This window comes from Nipponia nippon, unplaced genomic scaffold (genome assembly GCF_047370975.1).
Source record: "Nipponia nippon isolate SJK-2023a ecotype South Korea unplaced genomic scaffold, ASM4737097v1 scaffold_1, whole genome shotgun sequence".
Taxonomy (NCBI): Eukaryota; Metazoa; Chordata; class Aves; order Pelecaniformes; family Threskiornithidae; genus Nipponia; species Nipponia nippon.
Window position 1 is genome coordinate 113,421,960 of NW_028262290.1, and position 17,273 is coordinate 113,439,232.

The 17,273-nt window shown below is 39.4% G+C and overlaps 2 protein-coding genes and 1 long non-coding RNA gene across 12 annotated transcripts in view; 2 read left to right on the top strand and 1 right to left on the bottom strand.

Annotated features, from left to right (window-relative positions):
* The window catches only part of NT5C3A (5'-nucleotidase, cytosolic IIIA), a 29,456-nt gene extending 13,288 nt beyond the window's left edge, over positions 1–16,168 (bottom strand). Inside the window, exons 1-2 of one of the 2 annotated variants that reach the window (XM_087767690.1) lie at positions 15,721–16,168; positions 2,416–2,458 (exon numbers count right to left, since the gene is read on the bottom strand). In XM_087767690.1, coding sequence (XP_087623816.1) covers positions 2,416–2,458; positions 15,721–15,858 — 181 coding nt within the window. In that variant the 5' untranslated portion in view covers positions 15,859–16,168. The remainder of the gene's footprint in view (positions 1–2,415; positions 2,459–15,720) is intronic. The other variant, XM_009464423.2, reaches the window with a different exon arrangement.
* On the top strand, positions 4–15,073 carry LOC148057564 (uncharacterized). 2 transcript variants are annotated; one of them, XR_015706951.1, is made up of 3 exons: positions 4–755; positions 1,035–1,200; positions 4,550–15,073. It is a non-coding gene; the product is annotated as an uncharacterized LOC148057564 (long non-coding RNA). The 2 variants fall into 2 exon arrangements; XR_015706956.1 differs by lacking the exon at positions 4–755 and adding an exon at positions 774–938.
* Positions 16,169–16,457: 289 nt separating the features above from the next.
* BBS9 (Bardet-Biedl syndrome 9) overlaps positions 16,458–17,273 on the top strand; it is a 321,666-nt gene continuing 320,850 nt past the window's right edge. For all 8 annotated transcript variants that reach the window (XR_015706904.1, XR_015706914.1, XM_087767580.1 and 5 more), the window contains exon 1: positions 16,458–16,646. The gene's annotated coding sequence lies outside the window, so the exon portion shown is untranslated. The remainder of the gene's footprint in view (positions 16,647–17,273) is intronic.

Below are 17,273 nucleotides of genomic sequence, written 5' to 3' on the forward strand. Positions count from 1 at the left end.
GTTTGTTATGCTCAGCGGTACAGCCTGACAGGCTTAGAGACGATCAGCTGGTGTACCAACAACAAAACCTTTGACCTTCACTGAATGAACAGCTTTCATGGATGCAGCAGGCAGATTTGGACTGCTCTAACAGAGGAAGGCACTTGTTTTTCAAGTTTACGACTTTCTACTTTTTAACCCTTTTACAAAATCTTTCCAAGTATTTTAGGATTTCCTGTTGCAGAGTGCCACAAATTTCTTACAGCTCACTGACATGGTCTCATTAATGTTTACAAGGGAGCACATGTCCATTTGTGTAGAAGCAGCAAATTAATTACTTACTTAATCTTTGCTTTGACTTTAATTATCTATGTGATACTGAAACCGGAAATCAAGGAGGCTTGTTTGTCAGGATTTTTGAGAGACAAGGCGACTCACCATGCTTTCAGAAGTTTGTCATTAGGCACCTTGCCTGATCAAAGACAGTAATAGGTGACACAGAAGATGTATTTAAAAAGAACCTTTTTTACTGTGAGAGAGTGAAGGAAGTCTTGTCTAATCTTACTTACACTTTGAAGTTGTGTAAATGCTTGGAAGTGTCACGTGAAGTTAACTCTTGCTATAGCAACAGGACAAGCTACTATCCCATAATTCATGTTCAACCTTAGGTTTATGAGCACTATTTCAGGCTGCCAGAACTAACCACAAACATCAGACCAATTCATACGTGGCCATGAATGTGACCAGTGCAATCATCAGAACTGAAGCAAGGGCAGGTTAGTAGGGTAGCACATACAAAACCCGTAATGCTATTACCACCACCACGCCCCTTCCTCCCCCCCATTACCAGGACTCTAGAAATTCATTAGTTATGAAAACTTCCTTTTAAGGAGGGATGTGCTGGTTTTCTACATTTGAAAAAATCAACAGACTTTTTCTGAATGGTACAGTGGATCCATGTATGTTTTGTGTCCATATTGCAGCTGTAGCTCAGTACGTACTCTGTCGGGATTCCTCAGACTCTGACCTACACGAGTACTTTCATTTTTTTTCAGGTGTGCTCTCTGTGTTTTGACCCAATGAAACAACTAGTGAATACTTCAGCTGATTGATACAAAACATTCAACTTTCATCAACACTCACCCTCTAAGAATTGAACAAGATCCCCCAAAATGTACGTTAAGGTCTGCTGTATCCTGGGGCAGCAAACCCATTTGAAAGGTATGTTCAAAGTATAAACATAAGCCCTGCAGAGACTATATACAGCAAATCTAACTTACTTGGCATTGGTATTTGCCAGTATTCATAGCTCCCATTAAATCTACTTGTTATAGCATTTGTACACTGTTGCAATAGGTAACATACAGGGAATATTACCTTTTATAGTATTTTATTATAGTTAGCATGCTTTTGGTTATACTAATATCTCCGTAATAGTGTTTGGGAAAGCTATGTATAATGCAGTATCTTGAACAAATATGAATTATTTGCGCAACAAAAAGCTGTAGCTTATGACAGTGCTGGATTTCCAATTTTAGATAAGTCTTATGAACCCTGAAGTAAAATATGCTTGCTAGATGAATCATTTCGTTCAGGTAAAGGCATCACTTTATAAATTCAATTTGCAAAGTACCTGTCTCTCAGCCTGCATATATTTCAAAGGTGACTATGGTACTGACATAAATGAGTCTTGCGAACCTCATAGGTGAGACTGGGATGCGGTGGGGCTGGCCTTTGGATGTTCTGGTACTTCTCAGATGTGATGAAAAAATTAATTCTTATGCTATCAAGAATTTAAAGAAAGTTAGCTTGCTTTTTACGGAAGTTGGAAAAAAAAGTTGGGGTTTTTTTGTTTTTTGGTTTTTTTTTAATTACATATGATCTAAGGGTGAAGAAAAGAGTTGCAGAAATTAAGTCCAACTTTTACAGGCTAATTTTCGGTATACCAGACTGATCAGCATTTTAAATGAATGATCATGGTGTTACTGAAAGTGCTAGAAAATGACGTGAGCAAAATTTCTGTAAACATTAATACAGCCAACACCTAATTCTTAGAAAAACATCTACTGTATCTCTGATAACAATGTACTTTCACTTTAATGAAAAATGCCGTAAATGAAACTTCTGACCTACAAAACAAGGAAGACTGTCTTTGCAGCTCTAAGAAACATTTGTGTCAAAGGCTTTAACTAACTACCAATAGCTACTACTGACCATGTTCTGTTACTGCTGATTTGAGTCAGTTGAGCATTTTGTTTACAGTGTTACAACTCCCAGTAAGAGATTAATTAAAATTACCACTTCTTTTTTAAAGAGAGAGAAACAAAGTCCAGCATGACATTTCTACTCTCACAATACAGAAGGTCATTTAAATATATTTTAAGAACCATGAACTAAAGAGGTATAGCTATTTCAACAGATAGGTTCTATTTTAACCTCTTCTCTTAGGCTGAAGGCCATATCTCAATGGCAGAATATTCTATGCAGAAAAAAAGAAAAAAAAAAACAAACCACTTAAAACATTAGATGATTTGTCATACAAGACTAGGAAAAAGTTCAGCTTTATATGGTGGTGTGTTAGGTGAACTTGGTTTGTACTCAAAGAGTATGAAGCACTTGAAGTTTTAGTCTGCAGCAATGAGAAACTGGTTCTACCTGTCCTTACACAACTCTGCCCTAAGTTGCACCTGTTTGTGGAAAGAAATGAACACAGCACAGATAAGTTATGTGAGCAAGTAAGCTGAACTTTTTTTAAAGTAAAAAGTTGAATACTTCAACTAAACTGATGTCAGCTGTTAAAGACCAAGAAAGAGGTCATATTTAAGAGTCATTTCTGTTCCTTAGAATTAGAATATTTGCTACAAAAATTAGAAGTGACTGAATCCTGTCTACAGTATAAACATTAGGTAATGGCTTTTCATGAGCTTACTACCTTTTATTCTTATTTAGTGAGCTTACTACAACTGAACAACTTTGAATATATCCCTGTATATTCAGCATATTGCCCAACTTTACTTGAGCAATACCTTGTTTTATTGCAGGGATCATTTTTAAACATTAAGGAACTGTATTTGTTTTCTAATTTTGCTTTTGTAGTAAGTCTACTTAGCACATATTTTCCAAAGCAGACTACTTGATATCATCTCCACAAGACAGGGAAAGCTAACTGAACCGTAGACTTAAGTACCACAACAAAGCAGAAGAAAGGAACCAACATAAAAGAATTTAATTCAAACATGAATTTTATTCATGCCCTAGTGAACTGAGTTAATGAGAAGCATACTGGTTCCAGCAATAGCATTTTATATTTTAAGTGACAATTACAAGGAAAATAAGATAAATGTTCAGTTTGATGAAGCTGGGGTAAATAAAGGTGTAGAAGGATGCCTTGCAGGAATCTTGGATACCACTTATTTTTCCAGTACAGGTTTGGTGTTAAAAAAAAATGCTAGCCATGTTTACAGCTGGTACAATGCAATACAGAAGTATTATTTGTATATTAAAGTGTGTGCGTATTATAGAGATGACTCATGGGGAATATAAGAGATTCTTTAAACATAAAGAGCTTGAACGGCACTTGCTATGGAAAAGTACTAAGAACATATTAAAGACTGAATTCATTCAACTATGGTAAATCCAGAGAAGACACATGCTAAGAAGGTGAGGGTCTTAACCTGAACGGGTTTAAGACTCAGCAGTACCATTTTAGCTGAGAATTTGTTTTGTCTACTCAGCTATCGTATTTTAAAAAGGCAAAAATAAATGCATGCATGGAACAGATTAGAGGAGGTAAACACTGTAACACAGGACATATTTAGCAATTTTATTTGATAGAGATTTTCTAGATCTGATCAGGGATCAACCTTTCTTTACAATATAAGAGAAGACTGGCGATCATCTATAGTCTGACCATTTATGACTGTATTGAACACATAAAGTTATTAGTGCTAACACATAGACTCAAATGTATAAAGAACAACTAAACTTTTAAAGTATTCATTCTTGTTGTGTTTAATACAACAATCACTATGACGTTGCACTCACTGAAAAATGGTATCTCAATAAAACCACTGTCATTCATTAAAAAATAAGGCTACATAAAGACAGATTTTAATTCAGCAAGACAACTGTACATGTTTTAAGCATGGGGTAGATCATCAGTTTCACTGGGACTAAGCAAAGGTTTTATGCAGTGGACAAGAACAATGATTAGCTTATGTTAAGGTCATGCAGTGAGACAAATTATTCTGGTTTAATGATCTCTCAAGGTGGTTCCTCCATGAAAGTCTATGAGGTCAGAATTAGAAGGGGGTTTTTGTCAGTGGTTTGTTTTTTTAAACCAGTTTCTGCAGTTCTGGAAATCTGAAATTAATAGAGTTTTTAGCATCAATTTAAAACATGTAGGAAGCCACCACTTGCAATTCTATATGGAATTGATTGTTCAGATGAGAAAATAAAAGATACTGCAGCATCATTGTCCCTTATGCACCTTCCTCTTGGGCTTACAGAAACACTCTAAAAGCACAGATCTCTGTTGGTGATAAATCAACAGACATTTTGAATCTTACAGGAGAGTAGGAATGAAGGCAAGCCAAATACATTGCTGACCTGGTATCCTGAATTCCAAGTAACAGAACACAGAGGTAAGAGGTTTTGATGGACTTATACATTAAGCAAAGACGTATTTCTCAAACACAAACAAAATGTATTGCTACACATTACAAGTGTGTACAAGGTATTGTTACACATTACAAAACTCAGAACTGTAACAACTGTGGTAACAGAAGTCGACACTTGCAATATTTCAAGTATTGCAATATTTCAAATTTCAATATTTCAGATATTGAAATTTGAAATATATTCAAATAAATATTTCAATTTTGCAATATTTCAGATTTCACTATGCAATATTTGAAATCCTCTATAGAAGTCTATGAAGAAGTAGTAGTAAGTAGGGCCTGAATTTCCAGTCTTTCATGTGATCTCCTCCTGTCAATTATTACTCCAGGCAAAAATTTAGTCTCTTTCTGAGAGAATATATGGGGTACAAACCATACCAGTATGGGGTACAAACCAGTTCTGAAGATTCTGGGATTGAATGAATACAGCTCAGGGCAGGCATCTTTTGCCTCCAGTGGTATGTTAGGGGAATCACCTAATTTCTGTGCTTTGCTCCCGCTCCCTCACTTTGGAGAGAATTAACCTTTGACAGTGGTAGGTTTAAAAAAAAAAAAGTTATGTATGATTTAGTAATCAGTGACTATCTGGAAAAGATCAAGTGATCTTCAGTCAGAAACCACATACCTTGGAAATACCGGTCTATAAATGACAACCTACCTGAGCCAGAATTTAATCTGACATTTTTTTCTTAACCATTCTTCTCCTCCTCTTGCCAAAAAAAGACGACTATAAAAATATTCTAAATGTAAGCAAGCTCAGATCAATACTAAGAAGTCATTATATTATGCTTAAATTTTACAAGTAGCTTCTAAAGCACTAGAATTGAAAGACGAAATCAAGGTTGTGACACTCACTCAGTCCAGGGCAGAAGAAAACTGAGCCTTTTTTCTTGGCCTTCATACTTATATTTCACTGGTGCCTATTCTTACCAATGCTTTCGGGATAGCCTTCTTTATAAATCCATTATGCACTTGCAACTTAAATACCAAATACAGTTCTGGTTTCCCTACCTTACAGGGGGTAGAGCAGAACTGGAAAAGGCCCTGAGAAGGGCAGTAAGGATGAGCTTCCATACAATGAATAATTGAATATAATAGAATTCTTCAGCCTGGAAAAGAAATGCCAGGATGGCATAGAAAAGGTTAATAGGGAAAGATTGTTCACTATCTCTTCCAGTGTAAGAGGTAGAGGTCGTCAACTAAAATCAACAGGAGGCACATTCAAACCAAATGAAAGGAGTCGGCTACAGGTCACACAATTAAGTAAAGTACTAAGATGTGGAATTCCTTTCTGGTGATGCTGTAAGTTTACGCAGCCTTAGAAAGGTACTGGATAACAACATGAAAAAAGCTCATCTTAAATTACAGACACTGTCTCTGAAATACAAGCTGCTGGAGGCTGGGAAATCATTCTGGAAAAAAAATCATGACAACTTGCCCCATTCTTATGCTTTCCCCGGGCCTCTGCTATAGACCACTGCTAGACAGATGATACTACCTGTATCAGGCAAGACCTTTCATGGAAAGTAAGTCAACACTCCCTGTTTGTAACATGTGACGACAGGGAGAATCATTTGCTTTTCAGGACAGTGCTTCAGTTTAATTTCAAGTATCTTATTTTTTACCCCATCCTTCCTTTTTCCTACCAGTTCTTCCTCAGAGAGCACAGATACAGAAAATTCATTTTTGACAAATTAGAATTTTTGAATTTGAGTGGTACTCTCATTTTCCTTTAATACTGCTATGGTAACAGGATAGATGTTGGAGTCTGGCTATCTGGAAGATCCACTTCCCTCTCATGTTACACAGAATCTAACGCTTACTGAAAGAATGCTTACAGGTGAGGTTGTTGGTACAACTAATCCTTCTTCAAAATACCTAGGCAGAGAGTATAGAATTCTAAGAACTGGCAGTATGTAGATACTGTGGTATATTTATAAATTCTTAATTAGCTATCAGGTGTGCAGAAGTTCACCTTGCATAATAACATAATTTTGATGACCTATACTATTTTTTCCCCAAACTGTACATTTGCATGGATACTTTTTATAATTAAATATCCTGTATATATCTATATGCACATGCATTGAAAGAACTTAAAACAAATGCTTGTTTCCCTAGAAGCTTCCCATGTAACACTATCTAGAATGGATTTTGCATTAAGCCCAGGGCCTGGACTGAAGCAGTTGCTGCTGCGTCTCCCCTTATCTGCTTCTAAGAAAAAACCATCTGCTTAGATTTTTTTTCACTAAGCCTAAGAATGCTGTATCTAGATCAAATAAACTCTGACCCTTGAATGGTGGAGTTGCAGGACCTAGTTTGAAAGCAAAGTCAGCAGGACAAAGTTTAATCTACAATGCATTACCAGACACTACAATTCTGATGGAAGAATGTAGTGCTAATACAATATTCCAATTAAAGTTACACATTCTTTAAACTTCTTGAAAAAATAATTCATTAAGTCTAAAGATGAAATACAGTTACCATACACTCATTTTAAAGGTAGTAGGCAGCATGATGACTTGAGGCGTGATGGATTGTTTTGCCTCTGTGTCTCATTGTTTTATTTGTTTTATGGATGTTTCTGACTCCTGGATCCATTCAAAGATGCAACTGGATGCTCCTTATTTCTTGTATCTCTGTGTATTTGCCCTCTGGAAGTGATATAGGACATGTTCAAAACCAGTTTGTACTAATACTACCACTACGATACTTTGTACTATACTACTACTGCTAATATACCAATACTGCTACTGCTTTATACTAATTCCTACCCTTCAGTTTCACATACAGCTTTTCCATGGTAACATGCAGACCAGACTGAGGCTTACCCATAACTGATTTATGTTGCAAAGGCAAAGGCAATCCAGGATAATAAGTGTTGTGTTATTACTGCTAAGTGTAAAAATTACGCTTTTAGTCTGATAACTACTAAGTTTCCAACGAAGAGGGAAAGCTTTGAACAGCATTAATGGTACATTTCAGTGGTATTCAATCAGCAATAAGGTGGAGTAAAACAAACTCTTAGGTAAAAACAAAAGCTCTAATAAACTTGGATTATTTCAGTGATCCAGTTTGCAAAGCAGGCAAACAATAGTTCTCTATATAAGGGTGCAGGAAGGAAGCTATAGCTGAAGAGTGGGGAAACAAGCAAGAACAAGTACATTTGAACAGGAATCTTTCTTGGTGGCAAAACCAGCTCAAGGAGTCTGAAATTCTATAATTAGACACTTAATGACTCTTCAGTGTCCAAGTCTGGGCCTTGCCCCACCACTTTAAAAAAGAAATTACAAATCAAATGAATTAACTCCTTTTTTTTTTAAAGGTTGGCATATATGAAAGCAGAAGCCACATTTCCTTCTAGCAAGAGGCATTATTTACATAATTTATAGAACTATTATTAAAAATTACTTTTGTAATTATTGTCTAAGATAAGTCAGTGCAGTTCTGTATTCTTTTGTGGCATTACTGAACAGAAAGAATATAGTTATTTTTAACATTTAATCATGGTGTCGTCTTTGACCTGCGTGCTGCAACCTTAAGCATATGTCCACTTGTACTGAAAAATGCCTCATCTTTTTTTAACATTCAAGTAAAACACTATTGATATAAGGATTAGCCAAATTAGAAAAATCCAGTGGACTTTTAATGAGCACTGATTTTTTTTTTAACAGTCAGAAACTCCGCACAAATAACCTAAAACAGAGATGACCAACATAACAGTCACAGATTCCAGCTTAATGGCACAGTGCCAGTCAAGCTGCTGCATGATTGACATGGGGCTAAAAAAAATCATCATAAGTTCTCTGATGTTTTACAGCAGCTGACCATTGGTGATTGATTACTTTTGGGTAAGAGAAAGCAGCTGACATCTAGCAACTGGTCAACATAACTGCTATACGAAGACCTCTGCCCCAGGAAGAAATAGTCACTACAGATCGACTGCTGCACAGTAACGTGACTGCAAGAAGGCCAGGGGAAAAATTAGACTTCATGTCCTAACTTTAATTTTCCCCATCCTCCATGACAGTATACTTACCCAACTCTCCTGCCCAGTCTTACCTGAGCTTATACCTCTTTGCACACTGGTTAGGAAAGGAGGCCAGGAATAATAGTTGTGAGCTATTCCAGCCTCTCAGTTGCACTTAGCATGTGATGGGATCAGCCAAATTTCAGTGCTGAGCATCTGACAGGCAGCAGAGACATAGCTGCTACTCTAGGCCCTCTGCATGCAGGAGCAGTTCAGTTGTACGTGTCTGACCTGGAGTCAGGTAGTGGCCAAGAAACGCCAGTCGTTGTGGGACAGGATTTCTTAAATGATAGGTTACTTACAAAATAGCGTATATCCATCTTTAGAGATCTACCCTGCAAACGATACAAAATTCACACTAGTGCCACCTGCTGCTCTACACTGTCTGCTGCAACTCAACTAGCTAAAATTTAAATCTTGAAAATTAAATTACCATCTTGACAAATGCACCAGCTTATAGCAATAAAATCTAACAGTGTGCTTCTCCTCCGATATTTTTTCTTAAACTCCCTCCAAGACTTACTCTTCACAGTAAGTGAAGAGCATACTGTAGTATACTTGCACAAAATATGCTTGTGTATGCACACGTGGAAGGAAGAAAGGTAGCTGATGGCTTGATGGCTATTAATGTGAATTAGAAGTAGCCAACACAGAAAAACATTATGCATTTTGCATTATGCAGTTCATTCAAGTGAAACTCAAAGGTAAAAGGCAGCTATTCTATTTTTCTCTTTTAAGGAAAGAACTTCAAAAGTTAAGGTATTTTAAAAAAAGTTTCCAGACTTACACAGATTGTGACATTTTTACATTTACAGGTATATTTAAAATTGCTGTGGAATTTGCAGCTAGTATTCTCCTGCCTATAAATGCATGGATCCATACCCTGGGTCTCTTCAATGCCTATATTGATCAATTTAGATAGTTTTTATAAAAGTTGGTAGTTCTTGTTAACTCAAGACTGACTGTTGAAATGCTATGCAACTTTAATTCATAATATGTACAAATTTCCAATGATGTGTATATTCAGGCAATTAAAAAACCTTCTTAGTGCTTATATATTGTTTGACAGTTAAAGGTAACATGTTTAATACTTGCAGTATATACTATTGGTTTTAATCTGTAAAAGAGGTTTAATAGAACAGATGCCATTATAGCCCAACCAATAATCGAGAGTTATCACAAATAGGAGAAAAATCACTTGAAATATGACTTAACACATACTGAGCATTTATGAAAAGGTGAACATATTCCCGAGCAGAATGATTCACTGAAGGATTGCTTTTCTGTCTTGAAGAAAGACTTTACACATAAGATAAAAGAAAGCAGCAAACAAGCTCTTCTGAGCCTATGCCTACAATATATATCATATCCTGAAATTTACTTTTATTTACTACTTGGAGCTCAGTTTTCAGGTGTAGTTCATCATCGTGTTTTTGGTAACTGTTATGACTAGGATAAATCAGTTCTAAAGAAACTAATGCAGAATTAAAGATTTAATTGATCTTCCCACAGCCATTCCCTGTAAGAATATATGCTTCAAGACCTACTGAATTAAAAAAAAAAAAAAAAGGCAGTGGCAATTTCAGAAAATTAAAACCTGCTTCTGAAACAGATGGTTACATTGTAGGATCAGCTTATTATACTAAATAAAGTAAAATATTACTAGGTACATAATCTGTATAGTAGACTAGTTTTTGATTCTCAACAGTGTTAGAAGCAAACACTGAAATTGAGTCCACTTTTCTTCTCCTAGGATCCACATTTTTAATATTTCCAACTGAATTATTTTACAGTGAGAATAAAACCGTATTACTAGTATCTAAGTTGTATCAACATGAACTATGCTTAAAGTGTTTTTCCTGGCCTGTGTGAACTTGCTTTACAAGCCACGTTCTAGGTTATCATATATTATGATTATCTGTGCAAAAAGCCTATGGGCAACACAACCTTGTTTTAGTAATGCCGGTGTTTATCACTCTGTCAATGTGATTCTTCTGTTGAGGAATACAGTCTAAACAAAAAACAAGTTTTATAGAAATACTTATATCACATCTCCAGTACTCTTATCAAATTTAACTTGGTTTTAAAATTTTAACAACATTCTAAAAATTATTCTAATACTCTAGTCACTAGTAATGTAAGGGCTCTCAGTCACATGTCAATAGGTAGGGGCAGTATTAGCTCTCAGGAGTTCTTTCACTTTTCGCTACTTAGGCTCATATCACAGCACCGTTCTTTTGGAACGGTATCATTCCCACATGGATCACATCACTGGATAGCTCTCAAGGTCACGACATTTTAAATATCACTGCAATACCCAGAACGCGACAATGTCTGTCAGTGGTGATTGTTAGAGAGAGTCCATGTTCTTTCCATTCCCCTTTTATTGATTCCAGTGTGCTCAGGCTCAAACTCTTCATCTTCATAAAGGAAAAAGTATGTATGAAGGAGTTTCACATACTAGCCGTTTAGATTCTTGAAAGATAGCATCACATCTATGCTACATATTACATACTCCTTTACTTCATTCTCCACTTGGAGGTCATCAATGTCTCATGCCAGAGTAACGTCACAGTTACTATAACAACTAGTTACTAGTAACAAGACACGAATAAAGAAGTGGAGTGGTATGTGATGGCTGCCAGCTGTAAAGGTCTGTATCCTTCATCTGTGGCACAAATGCTCTGATGCCCTGTGAAACAAGAAGCCAGTCTCACCAGAGACTGGTAAGTAAAAGAAAATAATAATAATAAAAAAATCTCCTCGCACAAACCCTATGACAGTCACGCTCACTGAATATGTTCCTGTATTTCTTAGGAAAGTAGATAAATAGCAGTTACCTCACTTGTTCTTAATTTTTTTATTTCTCTCCAGGTAAATTCTAATACTGCAAAAATCCATGCATTTCTTTTCCTCCCCCAACATATTGAAAAGGAAACTGGCCAGAGACATTTAACAATGGCTGGTTGAAAAATTTCCTGAAAAATTAGAAACGGCTTTTTAAGTTAATTTTTAATTTGCTGTTCTTGAAATTTGATACAACAATTTCATTTTTGGGTAATTAGATCCTCTCACTTCAAGGACAGAACGGAGAAATAGACAAATGTAACTAAGCGTTTGCCCAGTTTTCACGAAAATAAACCTGAGAGTATAAGTCTCAGTTTAAGGTATTCTGCTGTTCTGTTTTCAACCACCTCTATTATGTTTCTCAGTCCTTATAAAACAGATACAATAAAAAGCTCCAAAACTAAAGGGTGAGGAACAAGCTGCTGAAAAAAACCCAAGGTTCTAACAACTTTGTTTATGAAACAGACAAACAACAAAAAATACTGTTACTCCATTAAGCAGTTTTTCTTACATTAACCCTATATTAAACCCATATGGGGTTAATAGCATGGACTATACCTTACAGATGAGCATTTTCAAAAGACTTAGGCAACATTTTTCACTCTACTTTGTGAACACCTGTTTTCTGCTGAGTTTCTAAAGGCTTTGCAAAGAGTAAGCAAGAAACCAAAGCCTATTGTCAGTAGAATTGCTTTGCTATATAAGGATCCACAACTTCATTGCAAACTTGTCTGAGGCCTGAAAAATCCAAAAGACTGAGTGTTACAGTAAGGTTTAATCTCTTTTTAAAGTAGCTATCAAACTTTATCTAATAAGTTACTTTAAGAATCTAATTAATTATTAACCTTATCTTTAAATTAAAGTTAGCAACCCTGCAGCTAATTTTTACCTTCACCCGGCTGTAGGAATACTTTTACAGTTTCACAGAAACGGCAATTTGGCTGTGCAAAGTAATACCGAAGGCTTTGGGAGATAGTTGTTTCTTAATACAGAGGGTAAAACTTCACGTGATTGACTAGGTATTTACTATTAATGCCTCTGTTACTTCAGAAGTGGAGCCGAAGTAACTCTGTCTACATTTAATAGTGCCTAAGGGAAATTCCCTATTTGCAAACTTCAGACGGTCATTGAAGACATGATATCGATACTTTAATTCCAAACTTAAACCTTTGCTTCCAAATAAGATGCAGTAATTTTATGGTGTCTTTACTAAGCTTAAATTTGTGTACCAGGCTAATTACTTTGCGAAAGAATTCATCTACTGAAATGTGAGATAGATATTTAAGAATTTCTTGATTTTTATTATTCAAGAAGGAAACATGGTTACCCTTATGTTTTCCACAATGCCTGAGAATCCTTTCCACATTTCTTCATATTAAACATTATTGGCGTCATGATCCCTGGTATTAACTTGTTTTATAGATATTCTAACTGATTTGTAAAGGTCACTGACTTTTTAGCATTTAAACACTGCTATAAGCCAGCTTTTTACTTACATTTGGGTCTTATATTCATCTAATTTTATTTTAACTAAGAAAAAAAGTAAAAAAATGTATTGCTGTAGTTAATTATAATGAAAGAATATTTCATTGATGAGAATTAAAGCCATGTAACTAAGGTGTAAATAGGCCTGCTCCCTACTGATTTTGATAAAAGTTATAAATCAAAGTAATTCTGAGTCTAATGGGGGTATAAAATCAAAGTGTAATCTTCCCCAAAGAAAACCTGAATAAAAAAAAAAATCTACCAAAAATACAAGAACAATCCCTTAATTTTCATCTAACATAGAAGACCAGGCTGGTATAGTAACTTGTGTATTAGAAAAAAAAAGATTTTAATAAAGCATTATTGTTCCCTACCACCCCCCTAACTTACAGTAAATTACAGACTGGAAACAGCACCTTCTACCCAAAGCTCGAAGGAAGGTCTCTCTCTTGATAAACTATAACAGATACAGTGTCTTGTAAATGACAAACGTTGAATCAAATCTACCTTGGTGGATAAAACTATTTCAGGGAGTTGTCCAGCATATTAAAGTAAAGCAAACAAACACATTTTTGCCCTTATTTGACAAATGAAACTCCTTGGCATGAAATTTACATAATTATTTCACTTTCAAATTATTTCAAAGAAATTTTACAGCCTGATTACCTGTGTCCACTGAAAATATTCCTTGAGGAAGAAAGAAGACTTGCAGCTGATGAACTAAAGATGTTTGTTAGCTGAGGAAGCTGCCAACTTGAATAGCAGTTGAAATGCTAGCTCTCGAAGTGAGCAGATAGTATTAATGTGTTGCATTCAACTGGTAAAATGTTTCCATTTTTTTCCAAGTTGACATGCTTTGAACAAGCTTTATTTTTCCCTTGCAATTTAAAGTTGAGAAAAACTCTGATCATAAAAGCAGAATATTCGGAAGTATCTATTTAGGTCTATCACAGATCTATCACAGATCTGTGTCCAAGAACATAGCTCTGAAAATGTTACCTGAAGTACATACTTAAGAAATTTACTTACCAGAAATCAATTTAACATTGGCGTAACAATTTTTTTTCCCTACCAAAACCAAAGTCTTTGCAACAAAGATAAAGTCTTCCCAGCCGAAACACCATTTAAACATTGTACAGAAAGTTAATACAAATACATCTTTAGCAATTATTAGGCACTTTCTGAACTACACCTCAAATGGGTTATTGTGAATAGGAGGTGGTGAAACTATTGGATCTGCCTTTTGACTGTTTGTATGACCAGGCTTTTAAATGTTGTTATTTTATTGTCCACATAACTCTCAAGTAAGTTCTAGTATTACAGTACTAGAATTAAAAAAAAAAAAGAATAATTTATAGTTAACCAGTGTTATGCCACTGTAAGTTTTCAAATGAGTTTTGTAAAATCCTATTATAGAGTCCAAAGCCCTTTTTTAGAAATAGATCTAAAACCTCTTTAAAGTGGCAATCCAAACTTTCTGCTCTCCCACAAGCTGTTGTTGTAAGTGGGCTCACGGAAACCAAAAAGCAAGACACCCGCCTCCAAATTGTTGAGTGATATGACTGATGACTAGAAACAGCATTCAAATATTTTTTCAACAGTAAGTATGACTCTATGATTAGTAAAAACGCACAGTGGAATTCTTGTCTGGACCTGCATTATCACAAACTGCATTGTATGACTTCCACTGCCAAGTGTTGAATCACATGGCCAAGTGAGGGGTTAGACAGCTCACAATTCACATACAGAATCCTAGTTCTTAGCAAAATCTATGTTTCCACATATAATTAAAAAAATAAATCTGAGCTTTTAGTAAGGTTTTGCAGGGGAGATCACAAAATATTCACTAGCTAACATCAAGTGACTTGATGATTTCAGTTCAGTTCTTCAGTACAGCGGTGTAGAGATCATAAACTCAGATTTTGAAGGATTTCAACGTAATCAGCACATTGTCTAAACTAAGACCTTTTACCATCCAGCTACTGGTAAGGAGATATTTAAATAATATGCTAAATAAGAAGTTTAACAAGGGCAGTAGAGAGCGAGCTCCATCCTTCTTTGAACACATTGCTTCCCAGGTTCAACAGAGGGCTGAACACTACCCCCCCGCCCCCCCCTTTTCTTTTAAACAAGTTACAAGCAGGCTTTTAAATCACCACCAAGACCTATAGCTTTACACACAGGTACACGTGGGCCAGACAGAAGAGGATGGAGCAGATGCTTTCAGCGCTGGTGGACCGTGCTGTGGTGGAACAGCTGCTCCTGCCTCCAGCGCCCGTCCTTGCGGTCAGAAGCTGGGCTCAACACCCCTCCGCTGCCCCTTCGCCCCGAAGGGCGGACACAAGACACAGTCCCACACACCTGGAGGGGAAGCCCTATCTTAACTTTTGGCGTCAGCCAGCAGACGAACTGCCTACAGCAGGATCTGCCGGGCACGTCTGCGTAGGAGAAGGGACTCGCCCGCTTTGGGCAGGGGGCTGTATTTGAGGGCGGCGTGTGCCGGCCCGCCCGCGCCTTGCGGAGGGAAGGATGTCCGCCGGCGTCCAGAGGGGCGGCCGTGGGGAGCCGGCCCGCCGGGGAGGTGCCGGCCTGAGGAGAAGGAGAAGGAGGAGGAGGAGGAGGAGAAGGGCGTGTGGCCGGGGGCGGAGGGGCGCCGGCCTCCTCTGCCTCCCCCCCCGCTCTCGGCCTCTTACCACGTACCATCTCGATGATCTTGGTCTTCCTGCCCGTCTTCTTCTTCATGGTGAAGATGTACTGGGCCAGCACCACCCCGCCGACCAGGGCGCACACGCTGGCGCTGGCCACCGCTCCCATCTTCGCCACGGCGGTCCTGTCCATGGTAGCTGCCAGCGGCACGGCAAGGCGCCGACAGCCGCTGCGGGGAAGCGGGGCGGCCCCTCGGCGCTGAAGGAGGCGAGCGCGGCCCCTCGGCGCCGGCCCGAGCGGGTCCCCGCCGGCCGCCAGACCCGGCGAGTTCGGCAACGACGGCGCCGCGCGCCGCCTGCCCCCGTAGCACGCGCCCCGCCGCCTCGCCGCCGGCGCGGGCTCCCCGCGAGACGTCGCGTGCGCGCGGCCTGCCGGCGGTACCACGCAAGAGGGGAAAGAGGGGGGAGGAAGGCGGACGGCTGGTGGCGCTGGGCGCCGCGGGGGGGGGCCCTCGAGGGCGTGAGGGTTCTGTGAGGGCTTTGAAAAGGAAAATCACCAGCCGGGAGGTTAGGCTTTTCCCCCAGGAAATACAAGGGAATGCCTCTCTTCCCACCCCCCCCTCCCCGGCGCGCAGGAAGTAATGAGAGAGCCCAACGGTCCGTCGCGCCGCTTCCCAAACTACATTTCCCAGTGTCGGCGCGAAGCGCGGCCCTCCCTTCTGGGCCGGGCCCGGCCGGGCCGGGCGGGGCGGGGCGGGGCGGGGCGGGGCGCGGCTGGTACTTAACGCGGCGTGAGAGGGACGCTGGAGATGGCGGCGGCAGCAGGGAGGGGGCTGTAAGGCTGCCGGTCTGTGCCTCACCTTTCGCCTCGCCTCGGGCCGCGCTTGAGCGAGGAGCACCCGCGGGGAAGGGGGGTTGCCGCCTTCGGCCCCGGAGCAGCTCGGACCGCGCCGCGCCCGGGCGGTGCCGTCTCCCGCCCAGGTAAGTCCCTGCCGGTCTCGGTCTCTCTTCTCCCGCTCCCGGGGGTGGGTGTGTCCGGGCGCGGGGCTTGGCTGCGGTGCTGCAGAGGGGCTCTGTGAGGGAGAGGGGGTGCGGGGAGGGCTGCGCTGTCGCCAGCCTGCGCTCGGTTGCACCGGTTGCCTAGCTGGCATAACGACAGTAACTGCCTCAGGTGAAAAAATAAATGTTTTTATTTGCCGGACATGGTTTCCTTTAAAGAGGAAAGGCGCGGGCTTGCAGGCTGCTTTTGCTCCGAAGGAAAACAAGGGGTGAGCCCATGGTTTTTCCTTCTTCCCGGAAAGAACCGCCGGAGCTGGCGCTGCCTGGCTGCCCCTCACCTCCGCGGGGTCGAGTGTGTTCAGGTTTGTCCCGCTCATGGCAGAGCGTAGGCATGGAGCTGCGAGTTTCAGACTACGGTAATGTTACTGTCAAGCTGCCTACAAAAGGATTAGTCCCCCCCCCCCCCCCTTCCTAAAATAACAGCAGGTAGGGAGCAGAAAAGCTGATTTGTGCCCTATCCGACTGACTTCTTTAGTTGTGTCACTAGGGCATCTTCAAGGCGATTACTCAGTGGAGGTTTTGATGTTGTCTCTTTGTGTCTTCATTAAC